At 44.2% G+C, this 18,396-nt stretch overlaps 1 protein-coding gene across 1 annotated transcript in view; it reads left to right on the forward strand.

Moving 5' to 3' along the window:
- SELENOP (selenoprotein P) overlaps positions 1–18,396 on the forward strand; it is a 60,207-nt gene that overhangs the window by 13,212 nt on the left and 28,599 nt on the right. Inside the window, 1 exon segment of the mRNA XM_027101183.1 lies at positions 6,470–6,560. Within this exon segment, the coding sequence (XP_026956984.1) occupies positions 6,547–6,560 (14 nt within the window). The 5' untranslated portion in view covers positions 6,470–6,546.

Raw genomic sequence — 18,396 nt, forward strand, 5'->3', positions numbered from 1 at the left:
AAGCTACAGGCTTTTCTCATGGGCTACATGTTCAGAAAACGGTGGTGTTAGCACCTTCTGGGGGTGAGTTTTGGGCCCTCTGATGTCAAAAGGTCATGGAACGGAGGCTCGTGAATGCCCAGTTGGAGGGTTGGTGGTCTTAACCAGTCCTAACTGGCTCGAGCTCAAATTGGACACCGTTGATTCCAAGTTCCTGAAGAACAACTTGGGCAAACAAACATCTTATTGTTTAGGCTATGTGACACCTGGAGTGTTTTGCAAGTCTTTTGTAGCGACAATTAAAGCGAGCTTGGTCAGTGAAGGCAGGTTACAGGTTTAATGGATTCTAACTGATAATTACCGTCCATTTCAAAGCTGCCATTTGTTGAAGGTCTAAGTCCCAGGCATTTTAATAGCAGCCTTAGGTACGTTATCTAACTCGGTTTATCCCTCACCACCCTGTGAGTCAACTAGCATCACCCCATGTGCTTATGAGAAAACTGTTGCTCAGTTACCCAGCTAGTAAAAGGCAAACCGGTTTTCCTGATTGAAAGAAAAACATTGCCTTCCCAAGGCTATTTATCATGACCTTGCTTTCTTAGCTAAAAGTTAAAACACACATTCTGATCAGATACAGTGTACACCGGGACCCTCTCATAGAATATCTGAGGTCATTATTGTCCCCAATGAACTGGGAGACGTGTTCATACTCATAATTCACACTGACCTCTTGTCCCATCTCCCACACGCCCCAGTTCGGGGGGTGGGTATCAACCAGTCATTAGGAAGGAAACAACATGATGAAATAAGTCATCCCAGTCAGGCTGCTGTGTTGGTTGTGTTTTGTTTTCCTCTGTGGGGTGAACAGGGGAGGGCCTCAAATCATGGAGTAGCTCGAGAATTGTTTTGGTTTTCCTGTTACTGTTTTTAGGTGGAATGTCAGCATATGTGATTGCTAATTTGACAGACACTCTTTCTTTTCCTCTTTCTTCCTGAGCAAGGACCCAAAGGCCCAATTTTCCAGCAGATTCAAAGCCTACCTCTGTCTGCACTCTTCTTGGTACAGCACCATGTGGTTGCCTGTTCACTTCTTTCTCCTCTTTAATAATAGACTTTGTAAAGGAAGGTGATTAACCCGAAAGAAACCTCGAGTTGGTGGGGTTTCTGGCTGAGAGGGTTTTCTGATTCCTCTGAAATCACACACCAGGTGGGCATCCACCTGCTCCAGGAGTGAGTAAAGTGAGTCCTGGGCTTAAGGAGAGCTGGTGAGCTTCCCAGCGGGGGAGGAGATGATAGACCCAGGGATGCTGGGACCTCTCCACCCCCACTCAGTTATCTTTTGGTTTATACCTGAGGCAGGTGGCCCAGGCCCTGAGGCGCCTTAAAGTAATAGCTTGATGGTCTGCTCACCAAGACTGCCGTCCCTGGACTGGCTCCTGGTCTCTTACCGCTGCAGACTGAGACCTGTGCCCCTCCACTTCCTGTGTTCAGCTCTGACCCCTGGGCTCTTGCTTCTGCTCTGCGGCTTGAGGAAGAGGAAGCATGGGAAAAGGAAGGGTGTTGCCCTGGAGGAAACAGAAGCTCTGCAGAGTCTAGGGGCTTAGGTGACTGGCTCAGCCGTTCTCACTGAGGTAGGGAGCGGACATTCTGAGGGTAGATCCTGGATCTTAAATATTTAGGAATCTGAGGGTAGAAGAAAGGGTACAGGAGAAAAGAAGAAATCCATCAGACCAAAAGGATCTGGTAAAAGAGGTCCCAGCACTGCAGTTAGGGGACCAGTGTCCCAGACCTAGTGGAGGGTGAGGAGGGTGACCGTGAGGCTGCCCTCACATCAGATGAGAGACTTTATTTTATACCAAGTTACTCACTTTAGATTTATTAATCTTCCACTGCACAAAATACTCGAATTTTCTGTCATCTTTGCTGTTTGTTCATTTCTGGGCACCTTTTAACATGGGTGGGAGAAAGGGTGTGAACACATCACAGCCCCCATGCACAGGCATATTTATTCTTAATAAACCACCGAGACCAAACTCATGGTGGGCACAGGCGACTTTGCCTTTGGTCAAGTCTCTGAAGCTGAGTTTCCTCCTAGGAAAGTGTGGGAGAAAATACCCGCCTCATCTTTCACACACAGCTGTTGTGAGGATTCAGTGGGTTAACAGATTGTTCATTTATGTTTTTTTCAACAGATATTTATCAAAAGCCTACTCTGTGTCCACCCTCCTCCAGAGTTTGGGGGTTCTCAGTGAACAAGATAGACGAGGACTCTGATGTCAAACCACTTACATTCCATAATGCATCTGTGGTTTTCAATATTTTTTTAAAAAAATTTAAAAGTTAGGTGCAATTATAACCATACCTGGAAGTCCACTATGTAAAATAAATAAAAAGGAATTAAGAGCAGGGACTTCTTGCAGCCCCAGTTTCCAGTGAACTTTGGGAATACTGTTTGAGAACTACTTCTAGAAATCTCTTCACATGCACTTAGCGTGTGAGAACGCAGTGACTCCCGATTTGGCAAATACTGTGTGGGTAGGTCCACCCAGACCCCCTATGCTGGCTAAGACGAGAGCAGAGGGAGCCTTTACCCTGGGCCTGCAGGGCAAAGGGAGGGAGTCATCATCAGTGAGAGCTAGTGAGAGCCGCAGCCAAAGGAAAGGCTGCCCGTGGCCCCTGTGGCTTCGGCAGAGGGATGTACCTGCTGCCAGACTGAAGCCTGGTCGGAAGGGGCTCTATCGCTGCATCCTCCCTCCGTCCAGTCTCCTGCCAATGCGCTCCATGGGTGCAATCCATCCAGAAGCTGGAGGCAAGGAACCTCTCCTGATGCAGGCACAGAGCAGGGTGGGGCAAACGGAGAACACCTGTGACAGTGCCCTGTGGTGTGCCCTGCGTGTGCAAGGTGCTGCAGATACGAAACAGGCGAGCCGCAGCCCCGTTCTAGAATGCAAGTCAGTAACTCCAGGGGAGCGTGATGAAGACTAGTGCCGGCTTAGAATCACGGCCTAGATGAAGATCAAATGACAGCTCAAAAAGAGTCTGGAAGTGGGAATCCTTACACATAATAGGGCTTCTACGCAACAGTAGCCTCTGAACCAAAAACCTGATATTGATATGCGATGCCGTTCTTGTCTTTTTTTTTTTTTCTGACAGGGTCCTCTCAGGGAGATGCAGACAGTGATCCTTAGATACTCAGCAACCCGGTCTCCTGGTCAGTAAAAACTGTTGTACTAATAGCATTAAAAGGTGTCCTCAATAACGTAGTAGTAAGGAGGAGGGGCATCCCCCCACTGCACCCCACCCACGTGCCACAGCAGCTCATGACGTCCTGTCGGCTCAGAGCAGCTGCAACTGTGCAACACGTGATAAACCACGAAGCAAGGTAGTACATGACATCTGCTACTTAAACTGTGGAACCTAAGCTGCAGCTCAGTGGGTTTGGCACACATGGGGTGGCCGTGTGTGTGGTGTGGTGTGGTATGAGATTTTGAACACTGAAAACGAAGATAAACTATGTGGTTGTATGGATTCCCTCCTGCATTAGATGATTCCCTTCTCATCTCAGTGCGTCTCCATCATGATGGGAGTAGATGTGGAGGTGGGTGAGGTAGGGCTCCTGTCACCCCACCCAAGCACTGGTTGCCCCTGTCCTGCAGTGACTGTCAGAAGGCAGATGCCAAGAAGCCCAGGGGATCTGCCAGTTCCCTGACCCCCTGTGGGAGCACCTGCCCGGCAAGAGTGGACAAGAAGTTTCATCCTAAATATTGTTGCTCATTCTCAAATTGAAACTCCACTGGTTTCAATTGCTATATTTAAAAAGGATAACCAACAAGGACCTACTGTACAGCACAAGGAACTCTGCTCAATGTTATGTGGCAGCCTGGATGGGAGGGGAGTCTGGGGGAGAATGGATACATGGATATGCATGGCTGAGTCACTTTGCTGTGCACCTGAAACTATCACAACATTGTTAATCGGATATACTCCAATAGAAGATAAAAAGTTAAAAAAAAAAACTCCCCTGGGATTGTTAGGAAAAATTGAAATAAATTCTCAAATAGAGGGATGAAAAGAATTGTTCTTCATCAGAAAAGATTTGTTGATTTTTTTTAAATGCCAGCAAACTTGTGGCCAAAGCATCCAAAAAAGACTCCGAGAGTCCATGATTCTGATGTGATTTTTGTAAGAATTTGAAACTAAGTCATTTCGTTGCGATAGGAAGGTGGTTAACTGACCTTCTCTAAGAGTCAGCTCTTTAAGGAAAAGGGAGCTCACACCTATTTTGGCAACGTCCCTCCGTGCCTGAGACCCTGGGAAGGTGGGGAGGTTTCAATGAACTTTGTTGGCTCCCTTTGCAAAGCAAAACTGGACAGGGAAGGCGTTTGCAAGTTCCTTTCTGAACAGCAAGTAAGACAAAAAGATCAGAAAGTTCAGTTTGGAACATAGACTATTCTAGTCTGACTTTGTTCTCAGAAGCTGCTGTGTTTCTGTTCACCTGACTGTGCTTTTTAAATGTGCACAAGAGAAAAGTGATCCGGCTGGGAGTGGGGAGGGGAAAGGAGCCCCAGGAGGTGGCAACAGTGTACACGCGGTTCAGCAGCTGAGCCAGCACGGCCAGGAGCATGAAGGGTGACAGCGTGGGTTCTCGGGGCAGATGAAGCCTCTTCTCAGCTTCCGTCCCGGCTGCTCCGTGTGAGGAGAGCTGTGGTTCCTCCTTGTCACCAGGGACGTGACAGGAACGAGGTGCTCTGTGTTTCCGAGGAAAGAGTTCAGTGAACCCATCTGCAGTTTGTCTTCTGCGGTTCCTTATCAAGCAGTCAAAGGCGGCGTGCTGAGAGTATGAGGCTTCCTGATTGTCTTTCCGTGACTGTGTAAATGGTACAAGTTTTCTGAAAACTGGAGGTTTAAAGGGCTGGTTTTATTAATGGAAAAACTGGCTGGAAGAATGCTTTTGGGGTTAAATGCCAAAACACAGCTTCCTTCTCTTTTCCCCTTTGAATGGAGTTGACCCATTTAGGTACTGAGAGTAGAAAAATGAGCCATTTGAAACTGCAGCTGGGCCTGCCAGAGAGGGAGGGCGGCTGGGAGCCCCTGGCTCTTGGTGCAGCAGCTGGGGGAGGGGGAGGGGGAGAAGCAGGGCACTAGCATCCTCCTGCCCAGATTTTCTTCACATGTAGTCCCACCGTTAGCACAGAGGAGGGAATCCCCTCCCCGCCTTCCTGTTTCTCTCCACACACATCTACACCATGATGCTGCTTCATGCTCCACGATGCCTGGATGCTGCTCTGCCGTTAGTGTGAGCCTTGGGCAAGTTACAGAACTTCCTGTGAAAGGGAAGTCATAATAGTCTTTAGGCATTCTGAGGATTCCTTGAGACAATGCTTTGAAAGCTCTTAGAACTGTGTAGAAAACAGTAGGTTCTCAGCAAATGCCGAGAGAAATCAGGGCTCCTTCTGCTGCTAAGCCCTTTTGATTTCCCCGAGGCCCTTTGATCACTGGCTTGAGGGTGAGGCGATCCTGGGTACAAACAGCTAACTGGGAAGTGGAGAAGAAGAATTTGTCAACAGAATCCTCACCAGAAGCTGGTGAGAAGGTCAGTGACAACAGCTGATTAGGAGACCATAGTAAGCACTGAGGATGTAGTGGTAAGGGACCTTTGTTTCAATGTATGCTGTTGATCGTGCCACACAGAGGTGGTACTTAGGCCCACAGATCTGTAGAGGATGATAGGTAAGAAAGGAGTTACCTAGATGCAGAGAGAAGTACATATAATGAATAGCAGTAGACAGTGAGGGAATAGCTATAGAAGGTTAGGATTAGCACCAAAAATCGTGACTTGAGAAGACTTCATTTTGGCTTGACCTGAGGCTGTAGAAATGACTTTACTTCCCCCAGGAGAACTGGGAACTGAACAGAGTGAAACTGGGAAGAGTTGCAGGACTTTGTAGGGAGAGTTTTGAGATGGAAAGGGTTAAGGCCAGAGATCAGGCAGAGAAAATCATTGCTGTCACTTTCACCATGAATAGCAAATATTTGCTGACTCTCTAGACAATTTTTGTCTCATAAGCAACATACTCATGGACTTTGAAACCAAACTGTTTACATGGAATAACCCTACTTGTATAATGTGTTTAATTTTTCAGATCATAGTGAAAGCTTTTATATTCTAAGTGACTGACTGAGGGGATATGCATGATGAATCTGCACTGAAGAGAAAGGCATAGGAGAAATAGGGTAAAGGTTACAATGTTAGTGAGGTCCTGGCCCCCCAACATGAAATTCTCCTTTAGCCCCTATGGCAAAGATAGTGCAATGTGTTCACCAAACTGTATACATTCAATTCCTGAGCAAACAAGAAAATCCCATTTCCCACCAGATGCTCTTGCATCTAGCTGGGACCATAAGACTAGTTCTGGACAATAGAATATTAGTAGAAGTGATACAGCCACTCACGTTTCCTAGATCTTCTACTCTTCTTTTTCCTTTCCAGGAGGCAGAGCCACAGATGGAAGGAGCCTGGATCCCTGAGTTAAAGCTTAGAAGAAATCCACCTGGGAGAGCCACCCAATGAACATCAGAATGTGAGTGGACTAGAAATAAAACAGCTGTGGCTTGATGAAGTTTTAGGGTTGGTTGTTGTAGAAGCTAGTGTTAATGATCCTCAGACAGCAAAAATAGCCAATATTGGAATCCTATTATTGGAGTAACCATGGTGTTTTGGAGCAATAATAATTTCTTTTGCCTTAAGATTTTGGGAGGTTCCTGTTAAAGTACGAATATAGACGTATAATATATTAAGTGATTGAAATTCATGATATTTGCTGCAGTCAGAGACACATGGAAAGGCACAGATTTGTTCATTTATTTATTCAGTATTGAACAGGTGCCTACTACGTCCTAGGCAATGGCTAGATGCTAGAGGTACTAACAGTTTTTCTGATTGGTCGTTTGTGAAGGGCTTGTTTATTAGGATAGAGATTTTTTAGATCTAAGTGAGAAACATCCACTCTCTGGGATGTCTCCTTCCTAGTTTTTGTTCCTCAGTCATACCCAGGAAGGGCAAGGGAAGAGTTCCAAACTAAGCATCTGAGCTTACCCTTTGTGGCACAAGTGGAGACAACTCCCTGGTAGAGAGGCCCTGGCCTGGGAGCAGGGAGGACAGGAAATTCTTGTGCACCCAAGTCGGTAGGAAAGGACTCATTTATGTTAAGATAGGCAAGATAGGAGCCGGGAGGACTTATAGGGAGCTTGGGATTCCTTGGAATTAGAATCTGTTAGAAGGTCTTGATGTCTAAAAATGATCATTGGTATTAAAATAAGCAAACAAAAGCAGTGCGATTCTTTTCCACCTATAGATATATGTCCTTTGGAATTCTTTCTGCTTTCTTAGTATGGTGGAGATTCTGAATAATGGGGTGAGGGGCTGAAGCAGAATTCTAAAATATCGTGTGAGCAATTTCCATATTTATAGAAAGAGATAAAAAAATCACCTAAGCATTGACATTTGTTTCACTTTTATGCATGAAGTCCTCCTTAAGAGAAGGATGAGTAGCCTTCTCTCAGTTATCAAAGATGAGACTCGAATGAGCTGATATCCTGAGAAAGGGGACAGAACGTTTTGTATCTGATGATACAAGCCCTTATCCAAGCCCTTCGCTTGGTAGGCAGAGTTCCGGAGAAGGGGAGACCAATTACATAAAGAGATCAGGCCTTCCTATGAGGAAGAAATGGGAATGCCCTGGACCTGCTAAAGGTAGATTAGAGAAACCTTTAGGCTGAACTGGAGTCTGCTGACAGGGAAGGACAGCATGGACCCTAAAGCAGACCTTACCAGGAGGACAAGGGATTCAAGACTCAGTGCAGGGGTCTAAGGATTTTGGGTAAAGACTGGTTTCAGGGCAGAGTGTGTTGAAGGCAGGAACCCCTCCTAGATGACACATTCACTATGGCATGATTTCAAGCCTTTGCAGAAAAAGTGGCTAAGCATCAAAGGGTGGAAGAGCTGAAACCTTGGAACTATAACCCAGAGCAGGGACAAGCAATCGTTAGCTAGAGCAGGGCCAAGAGTGACAGTGGTGCTAGGCGGCTGATGACAGCGTCCAGTTCCCTCTCTCCCTCTTTCATCATTGGATTCTTGGACACTCCTTGTGCTCTTGGACAGTAAGTGGTGTGTATTGTGAAACTGTGAGAGAGGGAGCAAGCAGTGCTTGAGAGGACATGGCAGACATGAAGGGTATGTGAAACTTGGAACAATTAAGTAAGAAAAAATCATCATCATATTTTCACTCACAATAGTTTGCAGGAGGTCGTATAGACCATGTCGGCCTTCAGTATATCTAAATGAAGAATGGGATGGAAATCGAGCCCCTAAGTACACACATGAAAGGACTATAGGATTCGTAGCTGTGGTGAAACAGATAATTTCATGGGCGCAGAATTTGTGGCTGCCTTTTGAGCCTGGTCTGGCCTGAACATGTGACCAAGATGCATAATACATTAGCAGAACAATGAGATCTGTTCACACATCCAAGCTAGTTTTGAGTTCTGCAGAAACAGAAATCAAACTATCATCATTGCAGTACTGACTTAAAGGAGAACAGCAATTCATTTAAAACAGGTTCTTCAAAACTGGTTAACATACAGACTTCTTTTTAAGGGAAAATATTTTATAGATTTCCACCACTGACAAATTATCTGTACTATAATGATCTGGTCTTTCTCCCTTTCTTTCTTTCCTTTCTTTTCTTCTTTTATCTTGTGCTTGGGGCTCATTGAGATTCTTAAATCTTGAGTTTCTTTTTTTTTTAAATCAAATTTGGAAAAATTTCAACCGTTATCTATTCCAATATTTTCTTCTATCACCACTCCACCCCAGTTAATCCAATAACATAAAATTATGTTGTTTGAAGTTGTTGCACAGGTCACTGACACTCTGTTTTATTTTTTTCAGTTTTTCCCCTTTCCCAGGGATTACTGTCCTGCACAACCTGGTGTCCAATGTCCGAAAATCATTGTTTTATATATTTTTACCCTGTGTTTTAGTAGTTTCCGGCAGGAGGGTACTGGTGCTGGCTACTCCATCTTGGCTGGAAGGTGAATGAACCATCAAGAGCCACTTTCAAAACCTCTCTCAAAAAAAGGAAACCTTTCTCTCCCAGAAGCCTTCAGAAACCTTTCTCTCCCAGAAACCTTTCTCTCCCAGAAGGCTCCTCCTTCAGGTTCATTAATCATTCACGGTCATGTGTTCACCCCCGTAACTCTGGCGGCACGTGACTAGTTCTGTGCATACTGCTCACACAGTCCACCTGCTTCCAACCCTCCCTGGCCGCCAAAGTCCTGCCTTAGAGAAGCACAGTCTCATCACAGACCCTGTGAGAATTTTGTGCACCGGGAAAAGCCTGGCTACTTGAAGGGTACCCGTGAGACCAGCAGTATGGGTACCACCTGGAAGTCTGCTAGAAATGTAGAATATCAGGCCCTACCCCAGCCCACTCAATCAGAATCTGTATTTTCATAAGATACCTGCATGATTCATGTGCACGTGAAAGTTTGAAAAGTGCTGTGGTTAGATCTCGGTGTCCTTTGTGACTTCTCAGAGTCCTCTCCAGGGTAGTGGTTCTTTAACCCAACAGCGGGTGACCTGGGCAGTTTTGATCATTCCAGTGAGGTGTGTCTAACCATGTTAGCAACATTATGGCTGTTGTTAAGGTTGTGTTGTCAGCAAATGTGTCTTCCTCAAACTCTTCACAACTTGGATTCACAACTTGGGGTCATGCAGGAGGACTTACCTCTGAAGATCCCAGAAGCCTGGCTGCATTGGATAGGCACAGGCTAGACATGAATAGCCCGGGGGTGTGGCCTCGAATGCCAGAGGCACTGCCCTTTGCTGTTCTACTGGGGTTAAATCAGGTGGCTATAAATCATGATGTCATTGTGATCGATACTTTCAGGATCTTCACAGATAACATACTTCTTCCTGTAACAGCTTAGGAATGTAGGCATTATCTTAGAGAATGATGATAGTGATGGGTCCAAAATTTGATTTTCAGCTTTCTCATTTATTAGTTGTAAGATATTGGGCAAGAAGACTGATTTCTCTAGCCCTCACTTTCTTGTAAATTGAAGGGATTAGACTGCTATTAAAGGACTCATATCCCATTAAAAAACCAACCAACCAACTCTAGCCAGGCAGAGTTAGAGTGATACTCTCTTTACAACAGCTGTAAAGGTTGACTGTGCTCATGCAGAAGACACTTTGTATCAGTTTATGAAAACTGCCCAATTAGACCATGAAAATGATAAACATAGACTGACAGAGACTTGGAAAGGACTTTGAAAGACTACTAAGATTATCCTTCCAGAAGCATCTAAGTGATAATCACAAAGGTCACTGTGACCTGGTGAGACAGGCTGTAACTATGAGCCTGACTCACGTGCTCAAAGTCCAGATGCCTCACAGGGACACATTGCTTACAGAAACAGAAAGGAACATATCATGTACTTCTGCTTCTGCAGGTGGTGAGGCCCTAGCTAGACAAATATGAGCTTCGCTGGTTCAGCTTCTTCTTTGTTTAGTGAAGGTTCAGCGATTGTGGCTTGATATGTGATCAAGCAAAACCTGTCAGTTAAAAGCACCAGAAGCTTCTTCTTTTTTTAAAAAAAAATTAATTGCAAAATATTTCAAAAATACAGAAAATAATAGATACTAACAAATACTAACATTTGGTCCTATTTCCTTTAGATCCTTTTCTCTATAGAAATTAATTACACCTACAGTTAGTCACACCCATTCCTATGTTCACTCTAAAACCATGATTTTGAAGTTCTCTGCCTTTAAAAGTAGAGATTGTGGGCTTCCCTGGTGGCGCAGTGGTTGAGAGTCCGCCTGCCGATGCAGGGGACACGGGTTCGTGCCCCGGTCCGGGAAGATCCCACATGCCGTGGAGCGGCTAGGCCCGTGAGCCATGGCCGCTGAGCCTGCGCGTCCGGAGCCTGTGCTCCGCAACGGGAGAGGCCACAACGGTGAGAGGCCCGCGTACCGCAAAAAAAAAAAAAGTGGAGATTGTAATTTGATAGCGGTTACTGTTACAAAAAGAAACATACTCTAAAAAGTCAAAAATTGATATGTCTACACTATTTCTGAACAAAATAATGACTTTAGAATTCTTTAATTTAAATCACCTTCCCCTTCTTCTATTTTTTAAGTATCTTAGTGTTACTTCATTTAAATTCCTCTCTTCAGTTGTCATTATTATTGTTGTTATTTCAAACAGTGAATGAATATTTACCAAAGTATCAATATTTACCAAGTTCTTTGATCCATACTGGTTTTTGCTCTCCACTCATTCCTTTTCTGTTAAATTTCCTCTTTCTAAAGTACATTCTTTAGTAGTTCTTTCAGGGACTGTTTGAAAACATACACACTCAAACTTTATCTCTCCTCTTGAATGATATTAGCAGATATTTTTCCTCAGCACTTTCTGTTATTTTGTGGTCTTTGTTTTTTCCTGTTGAGAAGTCTGCTTTAGTCTAATTGTTACTTTGTAGGTAATCTGGTTTTTTTTTGTTCTGAATACTAAAATTTTCTTATTTTCAATGGTGTTCTGCAGTCTTACCCGGGTGAATCTAAGTGTGGCTTAATTTTTACTTGTTTAGCTTAGTGTTCATTGTGATTCTTAAATCTGAACATTTAAATCTTTCACTGATTCTGGAAAATTCTTATTGACTATTGCCTCTCCCCCAGTAATTCTTTTCCTTCCTTTGTGACTTCTAGACATTGTCTGAACTCCTCTATCTCAGTAGTTAATTTTGTATACTTCCTGGAGAATACGGATTCTATCCAGTACAGACTCCCACTAATTGCTATCCCCAAGCTACAGATGTTTTAGTATATGTAATATATGCACCTCTTCTCATTTCTTTGCCTCAGTTTAACTTAGGTATCAAGACACAGGTTTTGGTGTGAAAGTCAAGTTCATATCTGTGTTCCATTTTTACTAGGTGTTTTTTTTTTTTTTAATTTTTAAAAATTTGTTCATTATTTTTTTTTTTTTTGCTGTACGCGGGCCTCTCACTGTTGTGGCCTCTCCTGCTGCAGAGCACAGGCTCCGGACGCGCAAGCTCAGCGGCCACGGCTCACGGGCCCAGCCGCTCCGCGGCATGTGGGATCTTCCCGGACCGGGGCAGGAACCTGCATCCCCTGCATCGGCAGGCAGACTCTCAACCACTGCGCCACCAGGGAAGTCCTAGGTGTTATTTAACAATTTCCAAACCTCAGTTTTAGATTTGAACAGAGGTGCTCAATGGAGATAAAAAGTATGTACTTCTTAACGTTGTTGTGAGGCTAACATAAGATAACATGCGTAGTACTTAGGCTGGTGCCTGGCATAGGTAAGCGTTTAATAAAATGGAATAATTAAAAAATTGTCATCATATCACCTGCTCAAGGCAAATCCCTACACCTGTGTTTGGTGTCCATCTCCTCTGCAATTTGCAATATTCTCTTTTTCTCTAGTATTTTCAGCTTCTTCACCTCTACTAGATCCCACCTCGCAGACTATAAAAATACCCAGGTTTCTTTACTTCCAAAATAACGAGTTCTATCTCCATCCTGAGATCTCCCTCCAGTTACCACCCTTTTATCTTCCTTTCTCCGAAAGGGCTTCTGCTACATTCTGCAAATTATCCTTCCCAAATCACTTTTTTTTTTTTTTTTTTTGCGGTACGCAGGCCTCTCACTGTTGTGGCCTCTCCCGTTGCGGAGCACAGGCTCTGGACTTGCAGGCTCAGCGGCCGTGGCTCACGGGCCCAGCCACTCTGCGACATGTGGGATCTTCCCGGACGGGGGCACGAACCCAGTTCCCCTGCATTGGCAGGCGGACTCTCAACCACTGCACTACCAGGGAAGCCCCCAAATCACTTTTCAACCAACTTTTTGTCTTTTTTCACAAGCTTAGCTGTGGGTTGTAAAATTCTGTATTTTTTTTTTAAGTCTCACTTTTGCACATAGTCAGCCACTTTAATTATGATGATAGAGATAATAACTGTTTTGAGCCTTTGCTTTTTTCTGGGCATCAGGCTAAGTGCTTCATTACCATTGTCCCATTTAATCCTCATAGCAACGCTTTGAGGCAGGAACAATTATTATTCCTGTTCTACAGATGTTGAACTTGAGATTTAGAGAAACTGAACAACTCGCCGGAGTCATGTTGCTAGTAAGTGAGGAGCTGGGACTTGAAGCCAAGGTTCCTTGAAACCAACTAATTGGAATCACTAGATGAAGCCAACTGTGATGCCTGCCCTACTTTTAGGATTCCAGCTACATCATCCAATCACAGTCCTTAGTGTTTAAGCCTGTCAGGTTTTCTGATATTTGTAGCCTGTAGTGTCCTGTAGTTGACCTAGGCTACCATGCTCTAAGTCCCTGAAGGGCGGGTCTCTGGTTTGCTTCTTTAGTTTTAATTTGTAATACCTAGCACAATGACTGGAACACAGCAGGTATTTGAATTTATCTTGAATGAAAGAAGAAAGTTTTTATTCTTTACCATTTCAGCACATTTCATCAGAACTATTCCATTCGTTTGAACATTTAATCCAATGATTCTTACTTGAGCAAAGAGGTGGCAGAGCCCCTCTGAGAAGAGGGGCTCATGTCTGGATCACCTGGGAGAACTTTTCAAACCTATTTAGTTTTCCACTGCCATTTTGATTCTCCCCTCTGTGGGGCATGTTCTCCAAGTGTACTGACTGAGCCACTGAAAGAAATGTGTTATAAATCTCCTGTGTGTTAGGAGGGCAAAAAACTTTAGAACCCCTGAAAATCGGGTATTTTGTATTCCTGTTTCCATGCACACAAATTTTGTTGTTTCAAACAGATTGTAAGAGCTTATCAGGAATTCCTTCTTCATCTTGGAGAGGTTAGACTCACAGAAAGTAAGAACTGGAAGGGACCTAATATTATAAGAGCTTATCAGGAATTCCTTCTTCATCTTGGAGATGTTAGACTCCTAGAAAGTAAGAACTAGAAGGGACCTAATATTATCTGATACACTTTTCATATTTCAGTGGTAAGGAATCTGAGGCCTTGAGAATTTAAGCAATGCTCCCATAGTTGGATCCTTTGCAATGGCCAGCAAAGTGTTAGGCACATAAAAATGTGCTCAATAAATACTCATTATGTGGATGAAAAAATTAGAAATAAAAATCAGATTGACATCAAAGTTGTCCTGCTTTTCTACTCTGCCTCGGAGCAAAAATGCTCTATTTTAACCACGTCCAATCACAAATGCCCAGTCAGAAACTATTAATTGGACCCATCCTGTCTCTGCTATTCTCTTGTCCTTGAGTTCTTGGGGTATTATTGTAAGATATACTGTATGATCTAGTGCTTATTGTTTTTAATATTTTTCTGCACATTTTTAATATCTCTCTGCATTTTGTCTTCTGCACATTAAATGCTCTGAGAGTATCTTACTTTGTATTGCTTTGTCTCCCTTCACCACCCCCAATCCTGGAACAGCTGGGATTCTAATAATGGTTAATAACTAAGTTATTTTTCATTGATCACTGATAGATTAACTGATGCCTAATGTCTGAGTAAAGTTGTTATACAGGTAACATTTACCTTTTTTGAATTGAATACTGTCATGTGACGTAGTTTTAAAAGTAAATGAGTGAGTGAAGGTTAAATTCTCTTTTAAGTGTAACTAGCAAAAAGCACATCGTGCTGACTTGTTCTTAGAAACTCAGAAGTACATATTTTGAGTGTAGCTTCCTGGTATTTACAAACACGTGATCTTGGTTTGCAAAGATTAGCACATTTGAGAACGATGTGTTATTTACTTATTGCACAATCACAAATCCACAGCCTTGTGAATGTTAATATTTTTTGGGAATGATAATAGACTTTGGAAAGATAGCAGCTGCAAAAATAGTCAGAAGTTATCCACAGTTTTGGAGCCTGAATTCTCTCGCACAGGAAAAGACCAACACGAAGAGCCCAGAGTGGCAATAAATTAGCCTGGGAGTCAGGAGATTAAGAGTTCTAGTTCTGCTCTGGTTCAAGCCAGCTGTGAGACCTTGGATAAGCCTATAAATCTTGCTGGGCCTATAGCTTCTCATCTCTGAAACCAGAGGCTTGATTTTCAGGTGATTGGTAATGTCTCTTCCAGTTCTAACATTCTCTGATTTATTTGAATCAACAACCATTGTGATAGGAAGAACATGTAATGGTGATAGTGTTAGCACTGGAAAGATGGGTTGTAGAATGGAGAGGAATAAACTCGTGCTCTTTTGATAGAGGAAGGTCTTAATCCTTCAACCTAAAAGTTTGAATTTCACAGCATCTGAACGGAATATTTATGTGGTTATTTCACTGTTTAAAATGATTTTGAAGCCCATAGATACGTCCAGCTAAACATTAAATGAGTGAGACCAAGTTATAACTGGATGAGTTTCATAGAGCTGGGAACTTTTCCACAATTCTCCATTAGTTGTTTTGTATTCCGGGACCACAAAGACCACATCTTCATGGTCTCCATCACCGAAACTTTGTAATCATTTCTGCAAAGGTATCACCCAATTCAGCCAAAAGTCCACTTGATGTGGAGGGCAGTGTGTGGCTAAGAATAACTGTGGCTTTGTGAAGCCTAGTCTGGCTGACGACTCACACGCCTTTTTTCCTTTTTTTGAGGTTGTGGTTGGTTGGTCTTTCTCTGCCTACCTCTGAGGGTCCTGGGTCAGGATCGTGTGATGAGCGAGCTTGTGAGCTCTTTTAGTTAAAAGATATTGAGACGTACTCTGGCTGAGCGATGGAGGTTTGGAGCGAGGATAAGCTACATATAGGGAGGACAGACTTATAAAGTGGCTCCACAGAATATTCATGGAAACCCAGGAACGGCTGGGGTGACAGGTTTCAGGGAAAGAAGAACAACAGGATTTGGGAGGCAGAAGAGCCGACAGAGATCTGATAGCTGAGCTGCCTTGCTGAATCCTCAGCACTGGAGTTTGTGCCCTTCACTGGAGCATCGCCATCGTGTGACTGGGTCATGTTCTTATCTTTGCTTCTCTTTGTGTGTGGTCGCTTCTCCTCTCAAAACAACTTCCTCAGGCTGTTCTTATTTCCCAAGGCAAATTCCTGAGACAGAATCTACCCATCTAACTGATAATCAGCATCTGTTTTGGGCCGTGTGCAGAAAAGAGTTAACACAGCAGGCCTGAGACTGCTCTCTTTGGAAAGGCCTGCTTGCAAGATTGGCCTTTGGCTGGTATGTGGGTGTTTCCGCCATTCTCAGAACTGAGAAGGGTGGTTCTCTGTGCCTAGACTGTTTGTGCAAACGAGGATATTTATGCTGAGCACCTGCTTTCCTTCTGGGAGTATGGAATTTTGATGCATGCTAGGCAGAGAGTGCAGATGTGACCAGTCCCCAGTAAACATGTTGAATGTTCTGTCTCTACTGGGCTTTCCTGGAGGAAACATTGCACACATACTACTACATTCTTCATTGCTGGAGAAAGTAATGTGTTCAAGTGTGTCCCTTCATAGAAAGAGAGCATAGGAAGCCTGTGCATGGATTTCTCTAGATTCTGCCTGTCTTTTTCCATTAGGATCTGGCTGTGTATCCTTACTCCATCACTGTAATAAATCTTAACCATGAGTCCAACTATGTGATGAGTCCCTGTAGCACATCTCTGAATATGGGGATTGCCTTGGAGATCCCAACACAGGCCACCTCAGAGGACCCAGGCCAACTTAGGTCTTGGCTGTCCTTGGGTTAAGAGTTCGACATTGGTCCCATTGATTGCATATGGGGGAGGGGGGGTGGAGTCGTGCTTGATCTCTCCAGCTTATGGAATGGTCTGAAGCAGTGGTTCTCAACCCAGGCTGCAAAACAGAATCTTCTGTGATGACTTAGAAATTAGACCCCATCCAGGATTAATCGGAACCCTGAAATTAGAATATGTGGGGTGAGCCTGGATAGTGGCATGTTTTAAAAGCTCTCCAGTGATTCTAATGTGCAGCCAGAGCTGGGACTGCTGGCCTGGAGCAGTTTTCCTCCACAGGGCTCCAAGTGGCGGTTTCCTTTGGAAGGTGACTGTAGGCCTGGGAGGCACTGGGATTCATCTGGCCAGCACAGTGCTCATTTTTCACATGAAGAAATGAAGACCCCGTGTCTTCAGGCATCCCCCCAAAATGGGTGGAATTGCTTAGCTGTAATTGGGAATTGTGTCATTTTAGCGGTTCTACTGAGGCATCTTTATAGCATAAAGTTTATGTTGGTGACCTTCTGTGCTTCCAAACTCTGGTAGAAAAACCAGCAGAAAAAAAGACATTAAAATATACATAGCCAGCTGCAGCAATGTATTGCCATTGACACACAGTCCTGAATATGGACTTCCACAAAATCGCTCTCTTATGAAATAAACAGTCACATGTGTTTCTCAGGGTGATTCCAAGATCCGTGTTCAATTGTTTTTCTTGATTAGAGAGATTCTCACTTTGTCTTTAGAAAAGCTGGTTGTCAGGAAAGCCCCAGTGGGTGGTATTATAGTGACCCTTCCGTTGCAGTGCAGGGAGCCCAGCAGCTGACCTTGGAGTACGGCGGGGTGGGTTCCTCACAGCCTCCAGCGCCAAAGCTGCTGCACGAACAAGCTCCAGCTCCCTGGAGCAGCCTTCATTTGGTACATCCGCCTTAATGCAATGTCCTGCTCACGCTGGACGCCTGGCAAATATTTGTTGAGTTGACCTGAGGTGATAATGGAACTACTGGAAGAAAGAACTGCTGCTAACAGGTGGGAGCTCACCGCCCTCCCTCCCTGTTTTCCGTAGAGCCCAAGGCTCTTCCATAAAGTGCCACTTTATGGATAAAAGCAGTTCTTTTCTATATGGAAGCAGCCTTGGACTGCGTGTCCTTAGGAAATATCCTGATGCCAGGTTAGGATGGAGTGTTTTCTTCGTGATAGCTGTAGAGTATTTGTAAGAGACCTTGAGTACCTATGGCGCCGTCCCATCCCTCTGCACGGCTTCCGATGACCCTTGCACAGTTGGAGATAAACAGGACTTAACTTCAGCCTCCAGCCTCCGCTTTGGAATTGATATCTTTCTTACCCACACATGCTGTGTATTCTCTCAAGCTGTTTACCTTTCCCCTGCTTTAGGAAGGGGCTTGAAACTCATTCATTCTAAGAAGTTTGGGTTTAAATACCGTCCTGAGTTTTTGCACTTTAAGAACCTTAGTGAGCAAAGCTTCAGGTGGAGGAGGTCGCTTTTGGGGGTAGTGGTGGTACAGGGGCACTGAGACGGTGACTTCCAGTACCCTTGGCAGTCCGGCTGGAGTCCCCTCCTGTAGGCTATAGGCTGACCGCATCATGGGGTGGCCTGGCTCTGACTCAAGACATGTGGGCCTGGGGCATCCTGAC

The sequence above is a fragment of the Aethalodelphis obliquidens genome, unplaced genomic scaffold, assembly GCF_003676395.1.
Source record: "Aethalodelphis obliquidens isolate GAN/ISIS:26980383/991018 unplaced genomic scaffold, ASM367639v1 scaffold4, whole genome shotgun sequence".
NCBI lineage: Eukaryota > Metazoa > Chordata > Mammalia > Artiodactyla > Delphinidae > Aethalodelphis > Aethalodelphis obliquidens.